The 24,554-nt window shown below is 38.8% G+C and overlaps 3 protein-coding genes across 5 annotated transcripts in view; all 3 read left to right on the top strand.

The window, feature by feature from the left end:
• Positions 1-3,414: 3,414 nt before the first annotated feature.
• Positions 3,415-5,160, top strand: LOC135688373 (uncharacterized). The gene has a single exon (XM_089111615.1). It carries the CDS (start codon positions 3,611-3,613, stop codon positions 4,250-4,252), a length of 642 nt encoding a protein of 213 aa, XP_088967741.1. The 5' UTR covers positions 3,415-3,610; the 3' UTR covers positions 4,253-5,160.
• Positions 5,161-7,263: 2,103 nt separating this feature from the next.
• On the top strand, positions 7,264-8,128 carry LOC148958989 (uncharacterized). The gene has a single exon (XM_089111616.1). It carries the CDS (start codon positions 7,350-7,352, stop codon positions 7,989-7,991), a length of 642 nt encoding a protein of 213 aa, XP_088967742.1. The 5' UTR covers positions 7,264-7,349; the 3' UTR covers positions 7,992-8,128.
• Positions 8,129-16,047: 7,919 nt separating this feature from the next.
• Positions 16,048-24,554, top strand: part of LOC135693972 (uncharacterized) — a 47,763-nt gene continuing 39,256 nt past the window's right edge. The window contains exons 1-3 of one of the 3 annotated variants that reach the window (XM_065212583.2): positions 16,048-16,218; positions 17,825-18,278; positions 22,177-22,527. In XM_065212583.2, the coding sequence (XP_065068655.2) occupies positions 17,835-18,278; positions 22,177-22,527 (795 nt within the window). In that variant the 5' untranslated portion in view covers positions 16,048-16,218; positions 17,825-17,834. Of the gene's footprint in view, positions 16,284-17,824; positions 18,279-22,176; positions 22,528-24,554 lie in introns of all 3 variants that reach the window. The other 2 variants (XM_065212584.2, XM_065212582.2) reach the window with 2 other exon arrangements.

The following is a 24,554-nucleotide window of genomic DNA, read 5'->3' as shown; positions in this document are numbered from 1 at the left end:
TGATGTGATGATTTTCAAAGGCACTGGCTCAAGAGTGATTGGCCTGAAGTTTGCTGGATCGTCATTGCTACCCTTTTTGTGAATTAGGATAGTACATGCCTTTTTCCACTCTAAAGGAAATTTTCCAGAGAGCCAGATATTATGAATGATATTTGTTATCAAAGAGCGTAAATATGGACATCGTTTAAAAACAATGATGGAAATTTTGTCACGGGGACATGGAGTGGCTGAAGATTTCATACGCCGAATTACTGATGTGATCTTTTCATAAGAAGGAGGCTCCAAAGGAAAAGGGTGGTCAGGCTCCCTAAGAGATGGAATCCATGAAGGAATAGAAAAGTTTTTGCATGGCAACAGAGAAGAAAACATTACAGAGAAATACTGAGAGCATTGATCTTTGGAAAAAGAATGCAGCAGAGACGAGCTTGTTTGGAGAACGCGTTTGACGTATCCCCAAAAACTCTTTGAAATGAAGTTATCATGATATAAAGTTATAATAATAATAATAATAATAATAATAATAATAATAATAATAATAATAATAATAATAATAATAATAATAATAATAATAATAATAATAATAATAATAATAATAATAATAATAATAATAATAATAATAATAATAATAATAATAATAATAATTTGTCCTGGGTATGACAAAAAACTACATCCGGTAGTGGAGTTTTGACGTGGGAGAATGAGGTTACCCTTTGCCACTACTACCTCCAGGTCACCCTTGAGCAAGGTATACTACCTGTTAGCTCTCCCCGAGGCCGTGAAATACCGGGTTGGCGTCCGGCGGGGGCTAGTCTGTCTCATGGGTAGGGGGGACTCTTCAGCCCTGGTCGGCGACCCACCTAGTGATGGTGACACGATAAAAATACTGCTTTGTTGGTGATGCAAAACCACAACCTCATCTTCAAAAGAAAATGATGATTAATTCTGAAAATAACATAGAGAACGACGTCAACGGGAGTGGATCCACAGGTGAAGCTGTCGCGTCCGGCAGGGGTGGTGGTGCTACGCAGGCCAGCCTCGGTCGATATCATGCTACTGCGGAATCAACTGTGGGGAGTAGAACTAGAAATCAGTGGACAAGAGAAGATAACAGAACAGTGATGGAGTGCTATGTCGCGAGCGAGCCAAATAAGAGGGGTTACCGGAAACGTATGGTAAATATCTGGAGAAGTAGAAATCTTGCTTAGGTATCAGAGCAAAGACTGCTAGACCAAGTTAGGCAAATAAGACTGAAGGGTTGGATAACAGAGTTAGAGATGGAGGAGATCAAGAGACAGAAAACAATTGAAGGCAACAGAGGTGACGATGAAAGCCAGGGTGAAAGTGTGGAAAGCGATGCTAACAACAGACGCGAAGAAATACAAATAGAATATGATGATAATGTACAGCAGAATAATGAGACAGGAGCAGCTGAAAATGGTGCTAGAAATTTTGACGATGAGGAATTTTCAGACGAGGAAATAGCGATCGCTGAGAGGCTTTTTGAAGTACTACACCAACCTGAAAGGACAAAGCTACCTGCTCTGAGAGGTCTAAATAAAAGTTCTGTCAAAATAGAAGTTGAAAAGATGAATAGCTTGCTGGGTAAAATAAGAAGCGAAAATATCACCGCGACCAATGATTTGTTATATGCAGCATCAGTTGTTACAACTGACAGATTAGGTGTAAAGATCACTAGAAAGAAGAGGCAAGGAGAACCTATGTGGAAAAGAAGGTTGCAGAAGCAAGTAAAATACTTGAGGAAAGATTTAAGCCGAGTTGAAGAGTTAAGAAAAGGGAAAACAATTAAGACAAGATTTCAAGAACAGTTACAGAGAAAGTATTGGTTAAAAGAAAAGGGTCTCATAACAGTAAGTGAAGAACTAAAACAAAGGATTACAGCTAAATCAGGAAAAATTACAAGATATCAAGCTAGAATAGATCAATTTAGACAGAATCGACTGTTTCGGGAAAACCAAAGTCGGTTCTATGATGAATTGAATGGCGGAGAGAGAAATGAAGTACGACCTGAAAAGGAAGAAACTATGGAATTTTGGGTAGAAAAGGTTGATTACCAGGGAAAAGGTAGAAAAGGTTGTTAATAAAATGCCAAATTGGAAATCACCAGGACCTGACTTAGTTCAGGGCTTCTGGTTGAAAAGATTTACTAATCTGCATGGGAGAATTACATTGCAGCTCAACGAGTGCTTGAGGAAAGGAAATGTACCAAAATGGATGACTAAAGGAAGAACAGTTTTGATAGTCAAAGATCCACAAAAAGGAAGGGTGCCTAGTAATTATCGTCCAATAACGTGTCTCGCTATGTGCTGGAAATTGTTGACAGGAATATTGGCAGGTGAGATTTATTCTTTTATGGAGGCTAAGAATGTATTACCAGAAGAACAAAAGGGATCGAGGAAAGGATGTAGGGGGTGCTTAGACCAATTGTATATTGACAAGAAAATCATGAAGGAAGTGAAGCAAAGAAAGAAGAATATTGCAATGGGCTGGCTGGATTATAGAAAAGCTTATGATCTAATCCCACATTCATGGTTGAAGGAATGTTTGAACATGTTTGGAGCTGCAGAGAATGTAAAAAATTTGCTGACCAACAGTATGAAGGAATGGAGCACCATGTTGACATATTGTGGGGAAGCGATTGGTGAGGTAAAATTTGCCAGAGGAATTTTCCAAGGAGACAGTTTATCACCATTAATGTTTGTGATTGCTATGATACCACTAACGTTAGTACTGCGTAAAATGAAAGCGTCCTATAAGTTCAGTTCAAATGGAGAGCAGATAAATCATTTAATGTTCATGGATGACATCAAACTTTATGCGAAGAATGAAAGTGGACTAGATGCATTGATACAGTCTGTCAGAGTTGTTAGTAATGATATAGGTATGGAATTTGGAGTAGAAAAATGTGCAGTGTTGGTTATGAAGCGAGGGAAAGTAGTCGAGTCTAATGGCATTGACTTACCAACTAAGGAAACCATTAGGTCTTTACACGAGGAAAATGGTTATAAATACCTTGGAGTTATGGAAGCTGATCAAGTATTAGGTGAAAAGATGAAAGAAAGTCTAAATAAGAATATAAGAGAAGAGTGAAAAAGATACTGAAATCTAAGCTTAATGGAGGCAATATGATAACTGCCATAAACACTTGGGCTGTTTCAATGATGAGATACACGGCACCTTTCGTTGACTGGAGAAAGGATGAGCTGAAAGAAATAGATCGGGGTACTCGTAAAATGATGAATATGTACAGATCACTGCATCCAAGAGATAGTGTAGCAAGACTCTACCTACCCCGTAAAGAAGGAGGACGAGGACTTGTAGAAATTGAGGATTGTGTTCAGCTCGCAATTTTGGGGCTTGAAAACTATGTTCAGGATAGCAAGAGAGGATATTGTCATCAGTGAGATGCGAGGCAGGAGAAAGAGTGTCAGAGAAAGATTTCAAGAAGCGAAGAAGAGAAGAGAGGCGATCAGAGCTAGAAGAAAAGGCGTTACATGGACAGTTTTTCAGGCAGACAAAAGAAATAAATGACCCAGAGTCATGGGGATGGCTCCGGGACGGGGAATTGAAAAAGGAGACTGAAGGACTGATAATGGCGGCGCAGACCCAGTCATTGCGAACAAATGCAATTAAAGCAAACATCGATAAGACGCAGAGGGACTCGAAATGTAGAATGTGTAATCAGAAAGAGGAAACAATAAGCCACATTGTCAGTGAATGCCCAAAACTGGCTCAGAGAGAGTATAAACGTAGACATGACTGTGTGGCGAAAGCCCTCCATTGGGATGTCTGTCGCCTGTATGACATAGATTGTGGAAATAAATGGTACGAACATCAACCAGATGGAGTGGTAGAAACAACAAATGTAAAGATTCTCTGGGATGTCAATATTCAAACAGACAATGAAATCCAGGCAAGGAGACCTGACATAGTGGTTGTCAAGAAGAAAGAAAGGAAGTGTTACATCATTGATGTTGCAGTCCCGGGAGATGTGAGAATAGCTGAAAAAGAGATAGAGAAAATCGAAAAGTATGACGAATTAAAGAGAGAAGTGGAAAGATTATGGAAAGTGAAAGCAAAAGTTATTCCTATTGTCTTGGGAGCCCTTGGAACAGTAACACGAAATTTGAGCAACTACATCAAGGAAATTGGAGTCAAGACGCAGATAAAACTAATACAAAAATCTGTACTTTTAGGAACTGCAAGAGTGTTGAGAAAAGTTCTCGAGATCTAAGATCATGGGTATTGATCCGATTTCAAGAAACATCAAGAACAAGCCAGTTATAACATCAGAACTGTGTACATCAGCATAATAATAATAATAATAATAATAATAATAATAATAATAATAATAATAATAATTTATCCTGGGTATGACAAAAAACTACATCCGGTAGTGGAGTTTTGACGTGGGAGAATGAGGTTACCCTTTGCCACTACTACCTCCAGGTCACCCTTGAGCAAGGTATACTACCTGTTAGCTCTCCCCGAGGCCGTGAAATACCGGGTTGGCGTCCGGCGGGGGCTAGTCTGTCTCATGGGTAGGGGGGACTCTTCAGCCCTGGTCGGCGACCCACCTAGTGATGGTGTCACGATAAAAATACTGCTTTGTTGGTGATGCAAAACCACAACCTCATCTTCAAAAGAAAATGATGATTAATTCTGAAAATAACATAAAGAACGACGTCAACGGGAGTGGATCCACAGGTGAAGCTGTCGCGTCCGGCAGGGGTGGTGGTGCTACGCAGGCCAGCCTCGGTCGATATCATGCTACTGCGGAATCAACTGTGGGGAGTAGAACTAGAAATCAGTGGACAAGAGAAGATAACAGAACAGTGATGGAGTGCTATGTCGCGAGCGAGCCAAATAAGAGGGGTTACCGGAAACGTATGGTAAATATTTGGAGAAGTAGAAATCTTGCTCAGGTATCAGAGCAAAGACTGCTAGACCAAGTTAGACAAATAAGACTGAAGGGTTGGATAACAGAGTTAGAGATGGAGGAGATCAAGAGACAGAAAACAATTGAAGGCAACAGAGGTGACGATGAAAGCCAGGGTGAAAGTGTGGAAAGCGATGCTAACAACAGACGCGAAGAAATACAAATAGAATATGATGATAATGTACAGCAGAATAATGAGACAGGAGCAGCTGAAAATGATGCTAGAAATTTTGACGATGAGGAATTTTCAGACGAGGAAATAGCGATCGCTGAGAGGCTTTTTGAAGTACTACACCAACCTGAAAGGACAAAGCTACCTGCTCTGAGAGGTCTAAATAAAAGTTCTGTCAAAATAGAAGTTGAAAAGATGAATAGCTTGCTGGGTAAAATAAGAAGCGAAAATATCACCGCGACCAATGATTTGTTATATGCAGCATCAGTTGTTACAACTCAGAGATTAGGTGTAAAGATCACTAGAAAGAAGAGGCAAGGAGAACCTATGTGGAAAAGAAGGTTGCAGAAGCAAGTAAAATACTTGAGGAAAGATCTAAGCCGAGTTGAAGAGTTAAGAAAAGGGAAGACAATTAAGACAAGATTTCAAGAACAGTTACAGAGAAAGTATTGGTTAAAAGAAAAGGGTCTCATAACAGTAAGTAAAGAACTAAAACAAAGGATTACAGCTAAATCAGGAAAAATTACAAGATATCAAGCTAGAATAGATAAATTTAGACAGAATCGACTGTTTCGGGAAAACCAAAGTCGGTTCTATGATGAATTGAATGGCGGAGAGAGAAATGAAGTACGACCTGAAAAGGAAGAAACTATGGAATTTTGGGTAGAAAAGGTTGATTACCAGGGAAAAGGTAGAAAAGGTTGTTAATAAAATGCCAAATTGGAAATCACCAGGACCTGACTTAGTTCAGGGCTTCTGGTTGAAAAGATTTACTAATCTGCATGGAAGAATTACATTGCAGCTCAACGAGTGCTTGAGGAAAGGAAATGTACCAAAATGGATGACTAAAGGAAGAACAGTTTTGATAGTCAAAGATCCACAAAAAGGAAGGGTGCCTAGTAATTATCGTCCAATAACGTGTCTCGCTATGTGCTGGAAATTGTTGACAGGAATATTGGCAGGTGAGATTTATTCTTTTATGGAGGCTAAGAATGTATTACCAGAAGAACAAAAGGGATCGAGGAAAGGATGTAGGGGGTGCTTAGACCAATTGTATATTGACAAGAAAATCATGAAGGAAGTGAAGCAAAGAAAGAAGAATATTGCAATGGGCTGGCTGGATTATAGAAAAGCTTATGATCTAATCCCACATTCATGGTTGAAGGAATGTTTGAACATGTTTGGAGCTGCAGAGAATGTAAAAAATTTGCTGACCAACAGTATGAAGGAATGGAGCACCATGTTGACATCTTGTGGGGAAGCAATTGGTGAGGTAAAATTTGCCAGAGGAATTTTCCAAGGAGACAGTTTATCACCATTAATGTTTGTGATTGCTATGATACCACTAACGTTAGTACTGCGTAAAATGAAAGCGTCCTATAAGTTCAGTTCAAATGGAGAGCAGATAAATCATTTAATGTTCATGGATGACATCAAACTTTATGCGAAGAATGAAAGTGGACTAGATGCATTGATACAGACTGTCAGAGTTGTTAGTAATGATATAGGTATGGAATTTGGAGTAGAAAAATGTGCAGTGTTGGTTATGAAGCGAGGGAAAGTGGTCAAGTCTAATGGCATTGACTTACCAAATAAGGAAACCATTAGGTCTATACACGAGGAAAATGGTTATAAATACCTTGGAGTTATGGAAGCTGATCAAGTATTAGGTGAAAAGATGAAAGAAAGTCTAAAGAAAGAATATAAGAGAAGAGTGAAAAAGATACTGAAATCTAAGCTTAATGGAGGCAATATGATAACTGCCATAAACACTTGGGCTGTTTCAATGATGAGATACACGGCACCTTTCGTTGACTGGAGAAAGGATGAGCTGAAAGAAATAGATCGGGGTACTCGTAAAATGATGAATATGTACAGATCACTGCATCCAAGAGATAGTGTAGCAAGACTCTACCTACCCCGTAAAGAAGGAGGACGAGGACTTGTAGAAATTGAGGATTGTGTTCAGCTCGCAATTTTGGGGCTTGAAAACTATGTTCAGGATAGCAAGAGAGGATATTGTCATCAGTGAGATGCGAGGCAGGAGTAAGAGTGTCAGAGAAAGATTTCAAGAAGCGAAGAAGAGAAGAGAGGCGATCAGAGCTAGAAGAAAAGGCGTTGCATGGATAGTTTTTCAGGCAGACAAAAGAAATAAATGACCCAGAGTCATGGGGATGGCTCCGGGACGGGGAATTGAAAAAGGAGACTGAAGGACTGATAATGGCGGCGCAGACCCAGTCATTGCGAACAAATGCAATTAAAGCAAACATCGATAAGACGCAGAGGGACTCGAAATGTAGAATGTGTAATCAGAAAGAGGAAACAGTAAGCCACATTGTCAGTGAATGCCCAAAACTGGCACAGAGAGAGTATAAACGTAGACATGACTGTGTGGCGAAAGCCCTCCATTGGGATGTCTGTCGCCTGTATGACATAGATTGTGGAAATAAATGGTACGAACATCAACCAGATGGAGTGGTAGAAACAACAAATGTAAAGATTCTCTGGGATGTCAATATTCAAACAGACAATGAAATCCAGGCAAGGAGACCTGACATAGTGGTTGTCAATAAGAAAGAAAGGAAGTGTTACATCATTGATGTTGCAGTCCCGGGAGATGTGAGAATAGCTGAAAAAGAGATGGAGAAAATCGAAAAGTATGACGAATTAAAGAGAAAAGTGGAAAGATTATGGAAAGTGAAAGCAAAAGTTATTCCTATTGTCTTGGGAGCCCTTGGAACAGTAACACGAAATTTGAGCAACTACATAAAGGAAATTGGAGTCAAGAGGCAGATAAAACTAATGCAAAAATCTGTACTTTTAGGAACTGCAAGAGTGTTGAGAAAAGTTCTCGAGATCTAAGATCATGGGTATTGATCCGATTTCAAGAAACATCAAGAACAAGCCAGTTATAACATCAGAACTGTGTACATCAGCATAATAATAATAATAATAATAATAATAATAATAATAATAATAATAAGAGGAATATTTATACAGGGTAAACCTTGTCAATACTACGAGTATTGTAATCAATAAGGGCCCTTTTTGAAAGAAAAAAATGTAACTCATCAGAAAATACATAATACAAATGGACAGGGAATTTTGCATAACATTCTAGCAAACTGGGTAACCGAAGTTTTTAAATTTTAAGCATTAGAGTAGAGGCCACTGATCATTTTAAGCCCTGGGAACATTCTGGCAAACGAGCGGAAGTTGCGTTTCCGGAAGCATGAAAACTGCACAGTCAGCAAATTTTCAACTTTCGAATTTTTCAAATCTTATGATACTATCGGAAAGAACATGCAAAACTGAGCAAGATATTTAAATAGAGCAATGTGATCTGACCTATAAACAAGAAGTTATGGCTGTGGAAACTTTTCGTTTTGTCAAACAACTTGCTTTCTCGAGTTTCCTGATAGTGCAGACGCATAGCAGTGAAATTGTGCATGTTATAATAATAGCATGAAGTTTAGTACAAGTACACAATCCGATATGCTGAATAAGATGAAGTTCATATCAAGCTTCAAAAAAGCCCCCAAAAGCTATTTTTGGACTGAGGTACTGGTACCCAGTCCTCTTTCTGGTATAGCACTACAACATTCTTAACATTGCAAGTTATAAAGCTGAAACTTTTTTCTGGCGTTATTTGACGTGCTGGATGAAATGGGATGCAAAAAAGCTTTAAAAATTTCACAAAATCAATTTTCAAACTATGGTTCTTGTACCCAGTCCTATATTGGGTCTTGCACTGTAACTTTGTAACTATTCAAGTTTTTTAACTGAAACTTGGGTTCCTGACGTAATCTGAAGTGCTAGATAAAATGAAATGTAGACCTAGTTTTAAAACTTCACCAAAGGCTTTATTTAGACATTTTTTGGTAGTCAGCAGTAACAAATTAACGCCAAGATTTTACTTTTTTATCTCCTTGATATCAGTATTTATCTTCTTATCAGTAGCGTAGCGGGGGAAGGCAAGGGGAGCGGCCGCTCAGAAAGTCGGTGTCTGAGAAAAGTACAAATCTGCAATAAAATTAGTACCTTAAAGGGGGACTTTATATTTCAGACAATATTAAAACGTTTTTAAAGATTGCAAACGACTGTAAGAAATATTCAAGCTAATCTGATAAGATAAGATAAAATTTCCTGTTCGCTTTGCTCGCACAGGGACCCTCCTTTATAACTATACAGAATGTTCAACAATTTATCCCACGTTATAGGATTTAAATAGAAAAGTCTTTTACGTTCTTTATACAATCCCGATAAAATAGAAACTAAAATGCTAATGCGCTTCAATTATTAAAAAAATTGGATTCTGAAATGGTTGGCGGGGATTTCGCTCCAAGAAGAACGGATTTAGTTTGAGAAATTTGGATTTTTTTTATTTTTAGATATTTGATTGAAACTGTGGAGAATCAGTTTTTACACGTAGTGCTTCCTCGCCTTACACAATTCAGAATGTAAGCGTTAGATGAATTGTCAAGAGAAAAGGTGTTGTTGAATGGGGTCAGCCACAAAAAGCCAGATATGACGTTGTATAAAGCGAAATTTCCACGTAAAAAAGCCATAGCTTTTCCAAACGCTTTTGCAAAATGGGGTATTTTCCTAATTTCTTAAGGGTGTGGTCAGCAAAAATTTTCTCCTTTTTGCCCCGCCAATCTTCCAAAACTGGCTACGCCACTGCTTCTTATCGTCTTTACCTTAAAGTTAAAAAAGGAATTTTAAAAATGGGCGTTTTCATAATTTACCAGTGACCTGAAGGGTGTGGCACCAAAATTAGTGTCTAACACCCCCCCAATCATTGTTGCTTAGATCCGCCCCTGCTCCAGGTATACTCTAAAATTACAAGCAAAGCTAAATTATATGTTCAAAATTTAAGAACAGTTACATAATTATAAAAAGAAATAATGTTTTTTAGTCCAATTTTCTATTTGCTTTTTCAAATAAATGCTTCTTTAAGTTGGAACAGAACATCGTGAAGTTAGACTGAGATTTTATAAGTCCAGGTGAGGCATTAAAGCACTTTGCAGCGGCATCTTCAAAAGTATCTGCTATTAGTGATGGCCTTATACGAGTTTCATTACTACCTCGGAAGTACTCTGTTACAAGTTTGCAGCTCGAGTTTAATATTTGTAGGCCAGTTACTGTTGTCAATTGCCTTGAAGGTCAGTTTTGATAGGTTGCGTTCCCGTCTTTCTGCAATTGGTAGCCAACCAAGTTTCAAAATATCTTTTTTATGGGCATAACTAGAAGGGATCGGATGTCAAATGGAATCATCTATGATGGAATTGAAGAGATTCTGTTTTCCCGAACTCTATTTTAAGTAATATTTTCTGGAAAAATAATTTTTTGACAATTTAGTGAGGTCTCGTTGCGAATCAAACATACTTTTGTACGATTTCTAACATCTATCCATGATTCTACACTGTTGACCAGCTCTTTTGTATGTTCTTATTAATTTGTAATTGCTGATGGCGGGGGTGCCGTTCTCAAAAGTTATGAAGGGGGGCTGTGCTGTAGACGAATTCAATAGGCTACACCCATGACCACACCCTTACCACACCCAATCTACTTTCCTTTGTGTTAAAGACCCTCCGTTGTGTGTAGGAATCATTCAAAGAAACTGCTCATTAATGAGGAATCTATAGTATAAAAAAAGGGTTGTCAATACAGGAATTCGCCCAACATTATATGAACTCACTGGTTGAAAGGGGCTGAGCCCCCAAAAACCTCTCTGAATTTTAACAAGGGAGACCCCCTGAGTCCCCCTTCCACTGCACTACTGCCTGATGGCCTTGATAGGGACAGATCCATCTTTCTTTATGCACTCATGTCGACATGGCCTATGCTGCAAAATCAATCTCTTAAATCAAGCACATCTTCACTAAGATGACCATGGTCAGTTGGATTGGATAACACTGGAAGATAAAGCTGGCATGATTTTGCTTGAGAAAAAGGTTGACTCGCACTTTCATCGTTCCTTCCTTTCAGTAGCTTCAGAAGATTCACCAAAGACATGGCTCGTGACCTTTTCTTCTTCCTATTCTCCATGCGGAGGGAGATTTGACTTTACGTTTCATTTCGGCCCTTTTGCTCGCACCAGATTCATAAACACGCTTGGGATTGGAGGACATTGTGAAATGAAAGCAAGAACATTGATCGATGCATCTGAAAACATTACTAAACTTGAAAGATAAGCATTTCCAAACTGCAAGTCTTCGCTCATTTCCAGGGCCGCGGAGAGGATTTTTGGGCGCCGGGTCAGGATGAAAGATAAATAGCAAGACAAGCCGACGGCGGACTCTTCTCGAGGTTATGAGGAAAGCTCTCCCAAAAATGTTCGAAGACAATTCTTGTTAAAATTGTTATCGTGGCTAAATTACACTGGTGGCTATTATTTCTCTTTGGCTTAATTTGATATAATTAACAAAGATGTGACATATTACAGAGACGGCGCCACAAAATTGAACCTGGGGTGGGGTAAGATTAAAGTTTAGTGACAGAGCAGGACTCACTATTGTTGTGTCCGACGCGAAAGAAATTTTTTTGAAATCAAGCCTCCTAGAATAGCTTAAAATGCATCTCCCAAACCAAGTTTAACAAAATACTACACCGCTCAGAATGCACAATTCGACGTTACTCAAAAAATCATTGATTATTGACTTTTAGGAAAAATTGGGAAGGCATTGCACGTTTACACATACAAAATGCAGACATTGCAATGATACAGAAAGTTATCTACTGAATTGATGCAATTAATAGAAAAATGATTAAAAAAATAGATCAGGTAAGATCAATCAGTATATAAACAGTTTGTTCTGTTCTTAAAAGCAATAGATCGAGTGCAAAAAGCTTGATATCTCTCCACAGTCAAAAACGGACATTGCTAGCTTGTCAAAATACTTACAGTCATTCAAAGCAATGATTTTGATTACAAAACGACTTAAATTTTTGAAGTAAGTTGATATTAGAATAAAAGTATTGCAGCTAAGACAAACAACAATCAATGCTGAAAAGCAAAATTTTGAGAACCTCCTAGATGAAATACAACTGTTTAGATGCAATTCGATCTTGGTGGAAGTAGCTTCTGATGTAGCTGAAGAGCTAAATGTCCAAAAAATATCGAAGACAGGAAAATTTCTCTAAATCGGAGAGTGAAATCCAAAAACTGGCACTTGGAGATTTCCAGTCTTGTTGAATTTTTTTGTTAATTTCTTAAAAAATTGCCTAAAGCTACTAGGTCTGTTTCAGTGAGAAAACATGGTAGGACTATTACTGTTTCTGCTTTACTTTATTCATTCATAAATTTTATTATTGTAACTATTATTGTGATAAGGTTGTGATAATGAAGAGGCTGATTTATTGCTTATAAATGTTTTAATTGTGTTATTATTTTTGGGCCCCTGTTGAATATTGACTATCTCACAGACATCACTACAAGGCACGAACTGTACAAGTTTTATGTCTGTAATTAGTTCACGGGGTTCGGCGTAATACGACCAAAGACGTCCAACATTAAAAACGAGGTTATAGTTAGTGTGAATATATTTATCGTAAAATAAACCAATTGGGTGACTTACACAACTCGATAGTACAATGTATGACTCGTAATTGCTTAAAGAAACCGTTCGTTGAGTTCAAATGCGGACACAACTCCCTGCGTGACCGCTCCGTGTATGTTCGATTCTTGACACCCGCTCCCCGACTGACCACAGGGGTCCGAAGTAATAAAAAAAGATAACAAAATTCAACAGCCCCTATTGCCATGGTGCCCTTTTACCATTGGCCCCCGTATCGGTGACCCCTCTGACCCCCCTCTCCTCAGCACTGCTCATTTCAATGCTGCTGTGAATGCTATTAAAAAACATAAGCTTTCGTCCATAAAACGTTTTTCGAGAGACTTCTTGAGGGGCCCTTAGTGTTGTTCTTTATTTTGCACACCGTGCGTCACGCCACAGCAAAGGGCTATCAAAAGCTGGGAGTGTTGGAGTGCGGGGTTTGCAGCTCCCCGAAAGTTGTCAGTTGTTCATACAAACAGCTGAATTGCTCGTTCCAAATATTTAATTGAATATTTCGGGGAGACGAGTCAAAATTCCTATTGTTTAGGGCTATCATTCTATCCAATCCTCTGTACCAATGAGAAGGTGCACCATATGGGCATGTGCATAAGGGCAAAGGCAAAATTCACATTTTATTGCTTTTTACCAATGGCGGCACCAGCCACTAAGCTCTTGGGGGGGGGGGGGGCAAACAAAAAATTGTAGCCACGTCCTTTTTACCACCAGAAAACGCCTTTTTACCAGCAGGGAACGCGAATTATATCAAAAGGGAACACATAAGACTAATGTTTGACTACGTAAAGGCAGTTTGAAAATCACAAGATTACATCACAAAAGTTTGCTGTCAAAATATGATCCCTCCCCCAACATTTTCTCATCGAATTTGGACGAAAAAAACTGATCCTGACGAGAACTGGGGGGAGCCTGTCCCAAGTCCCCATGGATAAATAAGGTGCCACTACTGCTCGTTACAACATTTAATCAAACTCATTATATATTATAGTTGCATCATATGAACTAGAGTTTCATTTTCACTCTTCGCTTGACCCCCTTTTCTCTAAATTTTGCTCGTCTTTTTATTCGAGATTGGCTTATCCCCATAAGTGCTACGAATGTTCCCACCACATGATAACCACATAATAAATTATGCGATACGAGAACAATGACATTGACTCTGAACTGCGCATGTGCATATGATGCAAAATTTTGAAAAGCCAACCGAAAACATCCTGCTCGTAGTGTTTAAAATTTACGATATTCTTGAAACGCAGCTAAAGTAATGTAGGGTTTTTATTTTCTGACAATCATATTTTATCAAAAATTCACATTTATGCCATTTAATCACTTTGACGTCTTAAAAATAACTGCATTTTTCCATCATAGGCCTGGAGGATCCTTGTAGCAAAACACGTAGTATGCAGTTTCAAGGAAATGGAAGAAGAAATAAGAACAAGGAAGAGAATGATGAAAGTAGAGCAATTGCCCCAGCCATTGAGTATATTGAGCACTTTACTACTCCTGCTTACTGCTAGAAGATGGGGCACATTCTTCATATTCTGACAATCAACTAAGACACTGCTCAACCTTTCTAACCAAAAGCTATGAAATTTGAAGTTAAATACCCACAATCAACCTTGCGAAATCCAGTAAGATATTTTTACTTTGGGAGAAATATATACAATACAAAAGATCAAACGATTGCGAAGAGGGCAAATAATGATAATAATAACAATAATATCTCGCCGAATCTCCGTTTCGGAGCAGTTACTTTAATACAAACACAGAATTGCCAGGAAAGATGTCATGTGCAGTATAGTACCACAGGCTAATTTTCACTTAAGTTTGAAAAAGTTCAACCAATCTCTCGATTTCTATCAGGCCATTCTGCGTTGCTTTCTAAAATTTGTTCCATTCCTGGAAGGTGTCTTTTGAATTTTTTGCATTGCCATAAATGTTCTATGCTTTCTTCATGCATTCAACACCTTCTGCAACTTATATTATCATATTTTCCTTTGCAATTAGCTTTTAAATCGGTCATGTTTTTTGAATGCTGGTTGGCTGATTAAGAATTTGATTTCATTAATGATAGCCTTTGCTGAATTTTTCCTGCTATTAATACATTCCTCTACTGTTCCTCTGCTATTCTTTATATCTCCTAGGTATTTACATTTGCTCACCTCTTTTAGGGTTGCCTCATTTAGCTTTAGTTGCTTTATCTTTAGGGCAAATGAAACAGAATAAACTTTCATGCCATACCAAGGAGCGGATCCAGTAAAAAACCTTACTGAATTCCAGGCCAAGACGGGGGTTTCTAAGATTTTCGTCAAAATTGCTTTTTATACCGCCCTCTATCTGTTCATAATGTTGTCTCCTCTGAGCTTAAGTATGGAAATATTTGCATGAATTATGTGTAGCCTCTATTCCCTTATCACAGAGTGCCCGCCCATATTGTAAGTTAGGCATTCTATGTGTGATCATGAAGAAGATTTACCCTATTTATCTTGAAAGTCCTCTTTTGTGCACGGTACTTTTTTTGGCAAAGCAAATACCATTGCCCTGGATTTACAAATTTGTCCACAGCTAAATGTTAAATGTATAAATCCGCTATATAATGGCTTCTGAGAGCAATGCCGAGCTCAAGGGCAGGTCAAGTTCATGTGCCCCCAGAGCCATGCCGAGAGCCATGCCGAGCCCAGGGGCAGGCCCAATTCATGGACCCCTTCCCCTTCCTACCCTACCAACAAGTCTAAAATGCGTTTATTGTGGATTAAAGATTCATAGAAATTTCTTTATTTACTTTTGTTTTATTCTTAAAGCATTGTTAGCTAGACTTTCCCAGTACATATACGAATTGTAATGACCATGTTATTAACAATCATATTTTAAATAGAGACATAGTCATTATCAGTGGGACACTCTTAGCTTATAGGCCCAGGGGCTTTTGCCCCCTTTTCCCCTTTCTAGGTTGTCCTACAGGCTTGTTCCTGAAAGGAGGTGGGAGGAATAGGGGGCTACAGGGCCATAGCCTGTGGTCCAGATCCCTCTACTTTCAAGTTAGGGGTCTGGAGCACAGCCTACAGGGCCAACGCCACGAATTTGAAGGTGAGGGGGGCAAGGCTAGCAAAAATAGGGGGCCAATGCTTTCCCCCTTTTACTACAGCTTTAAAACTATTTGCTTCGCAAAAAAGTGGGGGGCCATGACCCCTCCAGCCCCCCCCCCCCCCCCCCCCCGGTGGCGTGGGTCCTGGGCTATCGGGGAATATCGTGACCAAATATCTACAATGTACCTTCGGCACTTCTATATCTTTGAAGATATTTTTTTCGGGCCATTGCGAGGCCTTACTGAGCATGCTCAACCTTGCCTCCAAGAATTTCTAAAAGAGGAAGTACCGGTCACATGATTACTCTGAATCCACTTTCACCCGAAAATTGCTATTTTCCGTGGACTTTGGTTCAAGACTTTCCGTACATGACCGCTGTAGTCATTTTGGAATGATGTGGCATCCAAGCAGATTTCTAATCCGTAATTTGTAAGGTCAATTAAAGTTTAAACAAGAGGTTTCTTTCATTTATACGTTATCATTGGTTACAGTTTGTAAGTAGCATGCTAGATCTTCCGGTTAATTCGTATTCCTGTTAGAATTTTTTTTACGTCTTAAGCATAAATGCCAAAGATTTACGTTAACGATTGGGTCTCTCAGTGGGGTTACTTGTTCTTCTATGTACCCTGCTAAAATAGGGGTATGTTTCCTCCATGCACGTTTTCCCGCCATGGAAATAACCAAATAAATGCTACCATTAACATAACATTGAAGCAAAGAATTTTCGGATTTTGCCAAATATTTTGCACATTTGGTTGAGAATGACATATTTTCAATTAAATTTTGAGTTTATTATACACTTATAGCCCTCCTCCATGCTTGGTTGCACATTTGAAACTGTATGGCCAATGTTTGGTCATGACATCTAAAGTTTTGCATCACTTGACAATATTTATGCAGTTTTCTTCACTGAAAACCAGTTTTTTACCCTAAAGTTGCAAAAATCTCTGACGACAAAAACATTAATCAAATGACAAACCACGATTGCCCCTATTACTAATGTCCAAAATCAAGTTTCTGAGAACAGCGGATAGGAGAGAGGATTAAAGGCTCATGACTGCTGATGCCTGCAACAGGCCTGGCACTTAGCAAGAGGAAAAAGTAAATTTCAAGCAATAAATAATAGAATAAACTTTTTCAAACTTAAAAAAACTTGCACATTTGAAGTGTACACACATGCTCAAGTACACACTTGCAAGCCTGGGATTTTGTTGATCCACAGCCAAGAAATCATCGAAAGTTGACCGATTCTTTATACAGATTCCCAATCAGAATCAGACTTCTAGATGTACCCCATAACCTAGAGTAGAATTTGATTACTGGAATAAACACATCTTATAAGATAATGTATATCCATCTTGTTTCCATTTTTAGGTCTAGATGCCTTTCTTTGACACAAATGTAGGACCTCAACTACAATAGATCTAAAGGGGCTTTTGCCCCTCAAAAATGAGTAAAATCTTTTGTTTACAATAAAAAATCCTTTTCTATTTACATAAAGGAAGATAGAAATTGAATGAAAATTCCATCAGCTACCGCTTGGCATCTGCCATTCTTTGTACCTTGATCATCACTTCTCTTGTGCAGCTGTCCAAGCTATTTTCTACCTGCTACATGAAATCACAACAAATTTGAAATTTAATTTTCAGTTGACATTATAACTTCTGCCATACCTAGTATTTGTTTAGATACTTAAAATATTGTGATCCTAATGTATCCATTAAAATTTTTCTGTCGCTTCCAACTGCCTTCTTTCCATTAATAGTTTCGGATCACCATATCATAAATGGTTGAATTGGACCCCCGTTCAACTTGTCCCAACCATGGAAATAAACATTTTTGATAGGCCCCCACACTAAAATAAGCCCCATATTTTAATCAGCTCCTTGAGATAATTGGAGAAATTGAAGTATGGTTTTTTTTACTGGAAGCTTGCATAGATTTCCTGTGTGAAAACATAGAGGTATACTTCTATTTTGAAATGTTTCTTGAAAATAGAAACATAATTTTCAAATTTAATTTTTTTTCCTTTTAGTTTCAACTAAATGTTTAAAAGAGAGAGAGAGAATAATCAGCATAGTTCATATTTATTAAGAAATATGGCAGCTCGCAGAAAACCAACAGACCCTGATTACACTGTCCAGGCTCAGCCCAAGGTTGAAAAGCTTGAGGAGCAGAAAAGAAGTGTTCAAAAATCATCATCATGGTTTCTTTCAATCATGAAAATCATTGTTGCATCATTCATATCTGTTGGCTTTCTAGCCACGTTAGTAGTTAGCAAGTTGGCCATAGTTGGCATTGGACAGCAATTCAATACTACATGTAAGCTTTTACCAGATAAGTGCATTCGTGGCCATCGCAATGAAGCACCATATATCATAATGGTTCTGGTGATGATGGTGCCCCAGTTTCTTACATTTGTCACTGCACTTGCTTCATCAGCATTTCGTACTAATGAACCATGGCCAACCAAAACAGCAGCAATTGGGGTATTTACATTTTGTTAATTTTCTCATGCTTAGTTTTTCAAGTGACCAATATCTCAGATTAGTTTTTCTTTGCCGCAATAACTAGCTTATATTTGGAAAATTGTTTATAGCTTCTAATATGGGATGTTTATGTATGCAGGAAAATTTTTGAGAAAATTCCTTATAGCTAGAAATCCTTATATTTTAGGTGACATCTTTTATGCATGACACCTAAGACCTGTGGGGAACATTGTAAGGTAGCTTACACTGCTACTGACTTGGGCTAGTTCTTCAAATCTAAAAGACAGAGAAAATGCATATCATGGTATATTTTTAGGCACAAGTTTCTTGACATTACAAATTCTCAAAATATATTGTCAGATTTTACATCATCATCGATAAGCATACTCTAGTCAGAGTGTGGCTTCTTGAACAGTAGCATGAAACTCAGTTCTTCTCTCACCAAATTAAGTTGCCTTCTTCATGGAGCCAAAGATATTTTCATTTCTTTAATGTTTCACCCAAGGAACTTTCAGTATTTTCAAACGAGCGGTAAAGAGTATTTTCAAAAGCTGTTTCTTTATAATTGCCTTTCACAGAACCCACGCCTCACAGGCATAGGCTGCTATGGGGAAAACTCATGCTCTGAGTATTCTTAGCTCTGTGTGTTTATCCCTGCCATATTTTGTTTGTGCTTTGAAGTGCTTTCAAACCCATAGCTAGTCGTCTTCTGATTTCTGTGCTGTTGTCACCGTCCTTTTTTACTTTAGCACCAAGATTAACGAAATATTCTACTTCTTTGAATGCCGAACCATCAATTTTTATTTCATCATGGTTGTCCCTTGCACTTCTAGATACAGTCATTACTTAAGTCTTTTTAGCGTACATCTTCAAATCATGTTCCTCACTATGCTCTTTCACTAATTTCATATAACAGCCTAGACCAGCTCTTGATGTCGCCATTAGTACCACATCATCTGCGTACCACATGTCACCCATGGGACATCCTCAGATGATAGGAAGATCAAAGATTTGCGATTTGTTTTCATTAATAAGTTCTAGCATGATTTTTTCCGTATAGATATTGAATAGTGATGGAGAGAGTATACATCCATGTCAGACCCCATTCTTGCTTGGAAACCAATCTGTTGTTCTGCATTCCAAACGAACAGCAGAATGTTGGTCTTGATACAATGCCTCAATTAGTTTTACAACATGCTTTGGGAACCCCATATTTAACATTATCTGCTACAACTGCTTATATGAGGCATTGTCAAAAGCCTTGGAGTAATCAACAAAACAAATGTAGAGATCTTGTTGCATTTCCAAACATTTATCGATCAGTAATTTGAAGCTAAAGATATGATCTCTTGTTCCTCTGTGCTTCATATAACCTGCCTGGGATAGGGAAATCTCTTCCTTTAGTCTTAGAATCATTCTGCCCAATAGGATATTTAACATTGTTTTACTAGCATGACATATAATCTTGATATAAGATATCTGTTATTTTCACGGAGCAGCAAATCATCTTTCTTCAGGATTGCTACAAGCTGTATAAATCGCTGCAATACTCTTTCCAACGGTTCATGATTTCATTTGCTTTAGTTAAGGTTCTTCCATCTTTGCTCTTGATAACATTCAATTTCGGTCAGAATTGCGTTGTGAGATTTTAACCTCTGTGAACATTGCCTTGCTGTTGCCAGCTCTGTGATGTGATTCGGTAAATGCTGCTCTTTTGCTGTAGATGATCTTTTCTTATCTCTTCGGCATGCCCTCTGAATTGCAGCTGTGGTTTCATGATACTCGGCACTTGCAATGAATGCCCTCTTGATTTCATATTTCTGCTTTTCTCTATAAGATCCAGTGTTTCATTTGACATCAACTTGGACTTTTTCAATCTCTTCTTTGGCAAATGTGCTTTTTCTGCTTTCAGTGTTATTTCTTTTATCTGTTCCATTAACTCATTCGGTGACACAGCCACGTAGCTGCAGGGGGCATGGGGGGCTGTGCCCCCCAAATGAAAATGTTGACAACAGCTTGCCCCCTCTGGCTACAGTTTTTCCAAATGATATTTTGAAAATTTGGCATATTTAAAATTCCATGACCTTGATTTGGTCCAAATATATCTGTTTGTTATATATTTGTTTTCTTGTTTGCCTGCCCCCCTCAGGTATGGTTCTTGCTCGAGTTCCCCCCCCCCCCCCCCCTAGCCGACACCTACAGCTACGTGGTTGCAGTGACAGTTCTTCGGAAATAGCGGCTAACCTCTCAAAACTATTCTGTACTTCTACAGCATAAGAAATCGGTATACTACTGAGATCAAATCTAACCACAGGAGGAGCCTTCTTTATGGTTTTCACTTTACAACGAACGTCCATGTACAGTAACTGATGGTCCGAGCTGCAGTCAGCCCCTGCAAATGTACTATTTTCTTAACGCCGGATACTGATATAATCAATTTTGTTTCGGGTGCTCCCGTCTTAGGACATCCAAGCTCACAGGCGGCGTTTTTGGTGCTTAAATAAAGTGTTGCTGTGTTGCAGATTGTCATTTCATTTGAGATAGCAAAGGATAGCAGATTATATCCCCTCTTTTCTCTGTTTCCCAGACCATTTCCCTGTTGCTGTCTGCACATTCGGATCGCATCCCTCTCCTTTCTTGGCATTGAAGTCGCCCATAAGAATCAATGTTTCGTTTGCAGGGATTCTGTCGAGTACTTGTTGCACACTTTCATAAAACCGCTCAATTTCCTCTTCGTTTGCTGCACTTGTTGGAGCATATACCTGCACAATCGTGATGTTATTTGATCGACCTTGTAATCTGACTGACAGCACCCTATCATTCACGGGGTTATATCGCAGTTTCCCTGCGTTCATGTTTCGAATGTTCCATGTTGCAATTCTCATAATGTTTTGTAGACGTACTCGTGTGTCTTCCGCGCTGTTTTTTTTATCAGGGCCTGAACTTTCCAGCGGCTTTGATTCATACCCGCCATATTGAATAGTGATACTAACACTAGAATTTGTCCCTTCGCCAGTTTACGGCCTGGCGGTTCCACTATCCACTCTCATATCTGGTGCAAATTCATTTTGTGCTGCCATTAAGTGTGTAGGCGAAGAAAAAAAGGAAAATAATGCGATAGGTCGCCATTACTTTTCACATTTTCGCAGTACCCATCAAGTAGGTCGAAGCGCCAGGCTAAAAGTACCTCCCACAATGCTTGGGCAACTGAACTGACGGTCTATCACCAAACGCTGCCCGCAAGCTCTACGTTCTGCTGTCAACGAGGGACCCTAATCCCTATACCTCAGGGATCCGCTCAGCTTTATGGCGCCGACCGCATTCGCCAGTCGCGAAACAGGTGCCGGCGGTCATTTGTGTGCACTTTTTAGGTTTTAGTTTGGACTGTCTAAACCCACACACAACCTCCCAGTTCCGCCTAAATGCAGTTTAAGCCTGGCATCGGCGACACTCTTAACCTGGGCCTTCTAGGGAGCCTTTTGACAACAAACCGTGCCTAACGAGTTGGCATGGTGATTGATAATGAGTTTTGATTGGCTAGTGTGGGTCATATGTTCACACAGAGTCGCCGACGTCTCGGCGATGCATGTTTTCATTAAGATTTTCAATCATCACCGACGTCGCCGACAGAAAAAAGTTGAACTAGATTCAACTGTAGGGCATCGCCGACACGTCGGCGACAACCTTGTGGGAGTGCTTCCGACGTGTCACCGACGCATAAAAGTTATATGGAAACCAGGCTTTAGAGTCGTGCCCAGGACTATGCAGATTCAACACTAGGTTTATTTTGATCATGAGTGATAATCAAATGTTTCTTGATTAGTGGGTTTCTCTATGGATTCTCAAACAAATTTGCCAACCAAATTTATCCACCATGCTACCCGTTTTACTTTTGTAGGGAATCATTGGTGCTGTAGCAGAGGTGACAGGTCTCTGTTTGTTTACATTGGTAATCGCAACCGAAGAATGCATTGCCAGCAGAGTCATCATCTACATGAATGGGATATACTTGTTGCCAACTGGTTGGCAACTGCTGAAGCAAGTTAGGAAGCGCTGCTCCAACCAAAAAGCAAATGGACATGATGATTATCATGCATTCGGAGAGTACCAACAAAATGATGATGATGATGAAAATGGTCTTCTATCATGGAAACATACTGCAGGTTTGGTTCTCTCTCTCCTTTTTGCAATTGGTGGGCTTGCATATGCGGTTTATTCAAAGATCCAAGAACCAGATACAGAAAATTTGGTAAGAATGATTTGAAAATGGCATGATAAATTTCAATGTAAATATTGCAAATGGAATTATGGCATTTCTACTTGTTTTGTTAGAAATTTTGTAACACACATATGTTTTATAAACAACACCACCAAGAAAATATTCAATTCATCCATTCATTTTCGAATATTTATGCAATGTGACCTTACAGATCTTTTGTCCTTACAGTATTAAACTTTTAGAGTTTAGTTAATACGTTGGATTACAATATATGAAACAGAAAACATTCCTAATTAGTAATCCCAAATGAAAGTTGGCAACATTTCTTTCAATTTTTCCACAAGCATGGCTTTCATTTTACTTGAAAATGAGTCGGAGGCCTGTAGGACGTCAAAAAACGCCAGAAAAAAGTTTCAGTTTAATAACTTGCAAAGTAAAAATGTTGTAGGGCTCTACCTAATAGAGTACCCCAGTCCAAAAATAGCTTTTTAGGGAATTTTTGAAACTTGGTATGGATTTCATCTTATTCAGCATATTGGATTGTGTACTTGTACCAAAATTCATGCTATTTTCATAATATAAACAATTCTACTGCTCTGCGTCTGTACTATAATGAAACTTCAGAAAGCAAGTTGTTTGACAAAGCAAAAAGTTTCAACAACCACAACTTTTTGCATATAGGTAAGATCACATTGCTCTTTTTATATATTTTGATCAGTTTTGCAAGCTTTTTCTGATGGTATCGTCAGATTTTAAAAATTCGAAAGACGATATTTTGTGACCGTGCATTTTTCATGCTTTCATGCTGCCAGAATATTCCCAAGGCAAATACTCTTGTGATTCAAACTTTGAAATCTTCAGTTAGGCAGGTTGCTAGATGGTTATGCGAAATTCTCTTTCTTTATGGCTTCCTTCAAGGGAATTAACAAAGACACAAATTTCGTTGGACTGATGAAAATATCAGTTTGGGAGTACTTCATGTAAGAGTCTCCCTGATCCCCCGTCAAGCCGGGTAACTCGGATCCATGTACAGCCCCTTAAAGTGCCACTGAACTAGAAAAATCAAAAAAATTTTTATTGATGTTCTAAGTCAAGTCGGTGCTCCTGAATCCGATGCTGAAGTTCGCTTTTCGGAATTTTGAAGTGTTTTGAAGCTACAACGCTTCAAAGTTGCGATTTTCAAGACTTTTTGTGCGAAAGTTTGTGCGCGGTCTGTGAGGAATTTCAGGAATGTGTGACGCATTAACGTTTATAAGTCGCGGAAGTGATGCGGGCTTCAGTACTGAAGACTGTATTTCGAGTGCGATAAAAAAACAAAAAAAACGTGAAGTGGATGGAAATAGTGCGATACTTGTGCTCTAAATATCACTAGCTATCTAACTACAAGACACGTGCAAGGTATTTTCTTGCGAAAATTTCGAGCCCATACGAAATGAGCAAACTTTTTGCGTGCAGTTTTTACCAAGACTTGATGCCGATCATTTACCTTTTGTGAATTATTGAGCGTATCGAATAAGAATGCTTTTACGAACAGCTTTATAAATTATGAATACAAGTGAGCAAACTGATCAAGGGAAAAGTTGATCTATTATAGAACCACACAAATTGCACATTTTTCGGCGCTTTTCCCACTTTCCAACTTGCGTTGCCACTGTCAAAGCATCAGTTATTGCCAGGGCCGTCAAGATGGGATAAGTTGCCCCAGAACCTCGTGGTCAGGGGACCTCAAAAAGTAAAGAAGTTCATTTTAAATGGAATTGATTAAAAGTCCATAAGTAGCACGGTGGGATATTTTTAAGCGTCTATTCACACCCCATCTTTTTGGCGTATCAAACTGCCTATCTCCATCAAGTTTCATGCTGGTATCACAATCTAATGGTTAAATTGTGACAATTACTGCTAAGAGGTTTGGAATCTAGTATCCAAGTCTATAAATAGCACAAGGGAAATTTTTCGGCGTCTATTCGCATCCTATCCTTTTCAGCGTATCAAACTGCTCATCTCTACAAAGTTCCATGCTGATGTCGCGATCTAAAAGTTAAATTATGACAATCACT

The sequence above is a fragment of the Rhopilema esculentum genome, chromosome 11, assembly GCF_057945365.1.
Source record: "Rhopilema esculentum isolate cy_ngs chromosome 11, ASM5794536v1, whole genome shotgun sequence".
NCBI lineage: Eukaryota > Metazoa > Cnidaria > Scyphozoa > Rhizostomeae > Rhizostomatidae > Rhopilema > Rhopilema esculentum.
This window is presented reverse-complemented; position numbering and strand designations above follow the sequence as displayed.

Bases quoted from the DNA above. Each gene is read 5' to 3' on its own strand.
- LOC135688373 (XM_089111615.1), top strand. From the start codon at position 3,611: ATGGCGGCGCAGACCCAGTCATTGCGAACAAATGCAATTAAAGCAAAC.
- LOC148958989 (XM_089111616.1), top strand. From the start codon at position 7,350: ATGGCGGCGCAGACCCAGTCATTGCGAACAAATGCAATTAAAGCAAAC.